General features: G+C 47.1%; 1 protein-coding gene across 2 annotated transcripts; it reads right to left on the reverse strand.

Annotated features, from left to right (window-relative positions):
* Positions 1–2,747: 2,747 nt before the first annotated feature.
* Positions 2,748–5,422, reverse strand: LOC100070893 (antileukoproteinase). 2 transcript variants are annotated; one of them, XM_005604653.4, is made up of 4 exons: positions 5,007–5,422; positions 4,162–4,320; positions 3,524–3,673; positions 2,748–3,011 (listed from the first exon to the last, which is right to left on the reverse strand). In XM_005604653.4, exons 1-4 carry the CDS (start codon positions 5,086–5,088, stop codon positions 2,959–2,961), a joined length of 444 nt encoding a protein of 147 aa, XP_005604710.1. In that variant the 5' UTR covers positions 5,089–5,422; the 3' UTR covers positions 2,748–2,958. The 2 variants fall into 2 exon arrangements, with proteins under 2 accessions (XP_005604710.1, XP_005604711.1); XM_005604654.4 differs by having other exon boundaries at positions 2,748–2,945; positions 5,007–5,164.
* Between the last annotated feature and the right edge of the window lie 501 nt (positions 5,423–5,923).

Consider the following 5,923-nt stretch of genomic DNA (forward strand, 5'->3'; position numbering starts at 1 on the left):
CTCCCTTTTAGGTAACAAATTTCCACAAATGCGCAGGTTTCCTTTTAGACATTCTTTTCTATTCCAGTAGACTATTTGTTTACTCCAGTGCAAACATCATACTACATCAATTGTTACAATTAGTAATTAATATAATTAATAATGTTTTAATACCTGGTCTGGCTAGGTTCCATTCTTGTACTTTCTAAAAATGTTCTTGGTTCTTCTTCATCCTTTATAACAATAATTAAATGTAGGATCGCTTTGTCAAGTTGTCTTTAAAAACCATGTTGGAGTTTTTATTACAATTACGTTGAGTTTATAAATAATTTTTTAAAGAGCTGCAATCTTTACCTTACGGATCTTCCCAAACATAAACATTATTTCTCTCTTGATTCAGTCCTTGTTTTAGACCTTCAATAAAATTCTGGGTTTTTTTCTTCCAGAAAGGTCTGGCAGAGTTTTAGGTTCATTTCTAGGTATATTGTAAGGTTCGTTTCTTTGACTGTTTGTGTCTACTTCATTATTTCTAATTGGTTAGAGATAATGTGTAGAAAAGCTTTATCCCTTTATCTCGTCTTATTGGATAGTTTTGTAGATCTCATACGCTGCTGAAAAATAGCAGTGGTCCTTGTTCTGTTCCTGACTTTAGTGACCATACCTCTGAAAATTCAACTTAATGTATGTTTTGCTAGAGTTTCAGGTAGCTTTCCTTTTTATTTTTGGATTAATTTCTATCCTTTCTATTCTTAATTTTAATAAAGAGTTCACATTGAACTTTCATGAAAGCATTTTAAACCCTCATGAATTCCAATTTTTAGCATTTTATTGAGGATGTTCCCAGCTTTGGTCAGAGAAGACAACATTGGCTTGTAATTATCTTTTCTTCTACTGTCCATATTTGGTTGTAATACCAAATTTTTGCTAACTTCGTTGAATTAGTTACCTATTGCTGCATAACAAATTGCCCCAAAACTAAGCATCTTAAAACCATAAACATCGTCTCACAGTTTGAGGGTCAGGAATTCAGAAGCAGTTGAGCTGGGTGGTTCTGGCTCCGGGTCTCTCACAAGATTATAATCAAGCTGTCTGCTGGGACTTTGGTCATTTCCACACTAGACGGGGACTGAAAAATCTACTTCCAAGCTCATTTGTGTGTTTGTTGGTAGGCCTCCATTCTTCACAGGCTCTTGCCAGAGATGTTAGCTCCTCACCCTATGGGCCGCTCCACAGCTGGCTGAGTGTCCTCGCGACATGGCAGCTGAGTTCTACCAGAGCAAATGATGGGAGACAGAGCATGCACTTCCAAAATGGAAGCCACAATCTTTTTATCATCTAATCTCATGAGAACATAACTATCTATCACTCTGCAATATTTCATTGGTCACACAGACCAACTGCGACAATGTCAGAGAGGTCTACACACGGGTGTGAATGCCAAGAGGTGAGGGTCCTAGGGAGCCATCTTGAAGGGTGGCTACTACACTCATAAAGTGAATAAAATGGTTCCTCCTCTTTTTCCTCTTCTCTGAAATGGTTAATGTAATATATCCAGTTGCTGCTCTGGGAACATTGGTTGAAATTAGTATGGAATATTTTCTTAGACCAGTGACATTTTCCGGGAAATTATTGCATTACAATTTTGTTTTGTCTTTTTTTAATCACTTTCTAATCAAGTTCTCTACTTCCGTGAGAGTCTGTAGAACACAAAGAAATGTGGAGCGAGATGCCCTGCTTGTCCCTGGCTCTAGGAGTCCGGCTCTTGGTATCTTCCTGCTCCGCGGAGTCAAGAACGACATCACCCTCACGTAGCAGTGGGCAACAGCATGTCACAACCATAACCCACCATGACAATATTCTCATTGTTGGGAAAGGCAGTCTCATGCATGCATCCCCCACTCGGTTACACAAGAATGGGGCTTGGACTTGAAATACTTGCTTACCAAGAGAAAAAGAGCCCGCAAGACGTGTGCCTGGCTTATCACCTTGTGTGGGAAGATCTTTCCCCGTTTCAAGCTCAATGTAAGCTCCTTTGTTCTGCGTGGTTGTACACCATATGGCATCTGGCCAACCCCACTATTGTACCTGCCCTTTGTGGGGAGGGGATGGAGTGTTTCTGCTGCCGCATGAGAGGGATGCATGTAGGTAAATTGCCCTGCATCTGCTGCCGGGAGAGACTCCCTGACCATGGGAGATTGAGGCCCACCATGGAAGCTTTCTTCTCTGTGTGAATAAAGCATTGTTGCATCCAGCGCTTGGCTGCATTGTGCTTTCCTTGGAGATTGCCACCAAAAAGCAATGGACGGAAGTGCTTAGAGTCCTCCTGCTGGGTTGATAAGTGGTGTATGTCGTGCTATTCAACATTTATATTAAGATAGAAGAAATAGTGTTTTGAGAGAGACAAGAAATGAAAGAGGCTCAAAATCACCATGGAAGGCATTCTTGGAGAACCTGCTGTGGTCCAATGAGATTGCTATTTATTTCACATACATTGCACACCTCAAAGCTCCAAACACTGTAAGAAGGTGATATTTATTGCCACTTTGCAGATAGAGAAATTGAGATTTAGGAGACAAATCACTTGTTCAAAATCACAGAGCCAGTTTTTTCAGACTCACGATGTAAATTCGTGTCTGTCCAGCCCCTAAGCCTCTTCCTTCCTCTCCACATCTGTAGGAGGGATGCCTCACGTCCAGACATTCCCTCATCACCTCCCACCCAACTCGGACCCCCCGGTGAACCACAGAAGCAGGCTGTACAGAGAGAGATATGCTCACTTATTTATTCACCAATCAACAGGCATTTCCTGAAAGCCTGCTGTGTGCCAAGCTTTCCCCAAAGGAGGTATTGATGGTAGAACCACATCTTCACCATGAAGTCCCCCAGGGATCCAAGCCTGGGAGCAGAAAGGGAATTCCAAGACCACACAGAGGATCCAGAGCCTTTTCCAAACTGCGGAAATCAGGCTGTGAGAGAAAATCAGATCAGCGCTTCAATATAGGAACCAGCGAAATCATCTCCAGATTCTTCCCCTGAGATAGAGAAAACAGTAAGGCGATGGTGTAGTTGAAAGAGTCTTCGTATCAGGAGACTGAGTTCAAGTCTCAATTTTACTGTAAAACTCTAAACTCAGAGCATTGAGCTAGAAAATTCTCAAAATCCACTGATCCTTTGGGCTTTGACCAGAGACAGCATGCTGGAAACAACCTTAATAATAAATGCTTAGCGTGCAGGTGCTTTACAGAGCACTTCCAAGGTCACTGGGTCCCTTTTACGGATAAGGAAACTGAGACTCAAAGAGTCACTTGCCAAGGGCCCCCACCCGAAGAGGCTGGGATAGAATCAAATCTAGGAATGATCCTGTGGAAATCCTTGCCCTGAGGCTTGGGGAACAGTGCTCTTGAAAGACAAGGGGATCAGGCAGAGGCTCCACTTGGAGTGGGGATCAGGAGCCCCCTGCTCGTATGAGCCTCCTGCTCAATCCAGAGGGTTGGGACTGAGAGGCCGGAGGCCGGGAGGTCAGTCTGCCCCAGCCCCTCCTTACCTTTCACAGGGGAAATGCAGGCTTTCCCACACATGCCTGTGCAGCACTTGAGGTGACCCTGGCACTGGCCATCTGTCTCACAGTGATTGGGGGGGTCAAGCATCAGACATTGGCCAGGAGGCACTGGACAGTTCCCAGGCTTCTTCTCAACTGGTGAGAGTAGAGTCACAGGTCAGAGGCCTTGTACCTTCCACACCACTCCCCTGCTTTTGGGACCCAGCCCCAGCCCCAGCCTGAGCAAGCAGAGTCACCTCCTCCCCATCTCCATGACCGTCACTTCCTTCCTGAGGCCTATGTATCTCCTGAAGGTAGGATCTGGCTCTCCTCTAACGCCAGGCCCCCAGGCAAAGCATGTGACCAGTTGTCCAGCTCATTGGATGGGTGGTTGCCAACTGCCTGATTATCTAATGACCAGATGACTATTCCCTGACAAACTGACCTCCTGATAGACTGGCTTCTTCACCAGCCAGGTGAGTGACTTCCTATCTAGGGCAATGTGACTCCCTGACCAGCAGACAAACTTGGCTCAATAATTCTTGGAGAGGGGGAGGCCTGGCAGGACCCCATCCCCCACTCCCGTCCCTGTGGAGACTGTGTTCTAGGCTCACTCCTCCCCATCTGCTCTCCCACCTCCTCACCTGGCTTCGAGATGGCAATGGGGTCCAGGCATTTGATTCCACAAGTATCCCGGCAACATTTCTTCTCCCCTTGACACTGCCAGTCACTCTGGCACTCAGCCTTCTCATATCTAAAGCACTGGGCAAGCCTTCGAGGAGGGCAGGCTCCAGCTTTTGAAGCTTTTGAAGAAAAGGTCAAGAGTTCAGGAAGGGGTTGGGTGCTGAGAGGCCATCACGACTTGGGGACAAAGCACCACTTTCCAGGAGAGACCCTCCCCCAGGTCACTGTCCACATAGTATGAAGGGAAATGCCTGTCTGACCTCCATGGAGAGGGACAGGCTTGATTAAACCACAGGCATGGGCAGGAGAAGTCACAGACTCTGGAGAAAGGCATAGGGCTCCCAGCCAAAGCTTCCTGCCCCACGGGAAGACAAGACTCCACAAAGGCAGGGAGGCGGTCTGGGAGTGACGGAGACGGAGAGAACTGAACAAAGACGAATGGAAGCAACGTGACAGGTTGAGAACTACAGCCAGAGGCAGGAAAACTAAAGGACAGAAACAGAGAGAGACACAGGAGAACCAGAGACTCAGATGACAGAGTCACAGACAGGGTGACGGGGGAGCGAGGAGGTAAGAACGGAGAGGGAGAGAGGCCTGGGCTGACAGAGTGGCTGAGTAACAGAAGCGATGCTCAGAGGCCCTCACAGAGACCTTGGAGCCCAGCTGGACACGAACCCACCCTCAGGGAGGTCTCCTGAAACTAAGCTGAGAGAGCAGAGCCTAGAGAAGGGGCTATCCCCACACCACCAGGAGCCCCCATCTCTGACCCTGCAGCCGTGATTGTATGAGGGTGACTCCAACTCACCATTTCTAGCACCTTCCACAGTCCAAGGTGCCAGGGTTCCCAGGGCAAGAAGCACGAGGGGGAAGAGGCTGCTGGACTTCATGGTGAGAACAGAGGTAGTTCTAACGGCCAATGCCAAACCTCACTATTTATATTTTCGCTAGTGGGTGTGGCCCTACCAGAATTTCCTTGGCCCCTCCCAGCTGCAATTGCACAAGCAGCTCAGTGAGAGACCTGCAGTCCCGATGCCACGGAGACAGCTGCTCTTTCCCATCCCAGGCAAGACTGTGAGATAACAGAATAACTGCCAGGGAAGGAATAGAAGAGGCTGGCCTGGAAGATGTCAGCAGGCTGATAAGGAGGCTATCTCAGGTGTCCATCAGAACCCTAAACATGGTGGGGGCCCCAGGCCCATTAGCCTTCTAGGTTAGGCGGGGAGAAGGGGTCACTGCAGATGCTATTTATATCTGGAGCTGAAACGGAAGATGTGGCCTCTCATCTGAGAACTTGGGCAATGCACCCCCAGTTCTCACATTCCCGGACTCTCGGGCATTGTGAAATTCTCTACTGATTGCTCATGCAATTGCTGGAAGGGGTTGGCTGCTGAAGTGGCAAGGCAGCTCACCGGTCACTGTAATCAACATTTAGTTGCACGGTCATGCGTTACTTACTGACGGGGATGCGTTCTGAGAAATGCATTGTTAGGTGATTTCGTGGTTGTGCAAACATCATAGAGTGTACTTACACAAACCTGGATGGTAGAGCCTACTACACACCTAGGCTATATGGTGCTGATCTTATGGGACACTGCTATATATCTGGTCCATTGTTGACCAAAACATCAGTTATGTGGCACATGACTATAGTGTATAATCTGAGACATTAGAGGGATGCTTTCCATCCCAAAATCCCCTACAGGTAAAAAAATTACGGCTGTT

Source organism: Equus caballus, chromosome 22 (assembly GCF_041296265.1).
Source record: "Equus caballus isolate H_3958 breed thoroughbred chromosome 22, TB-T2T, whole genome shotgun sequence".
Classification (NCBI taxonomy): Eukaryota; Metazoa; Chordata; class Mammalia; order Perissodactyla; family Equidae; genus Equus; species Equus caballus.

Bases quoted from the DNA above. Each gene is read 5' to 3' on its own strand.
- LOC100070893 (XM_005604653.4), bottom strand. From the start codon at position 5,088: ATGAAGTCCAGCAGCCTCTTCCCCCTCGTGCTTCTTGCCCTGGGAACC. The intron at 3,674-4,161 runs GTGAGGAGGTGG...TACTCTCACCAG, and splicing joins CATTGCCATCTCGAAGCCAG to TTGAGAAGAAGCCTGGGAAC. The intron at 3,012-3,523 runs GTAAGGAGGGGC...TCTCTATCTCAG, and splicing joins CTGCATTTCCCCTGTGAAAG to GGGAAGAATCTGGAGATGAT.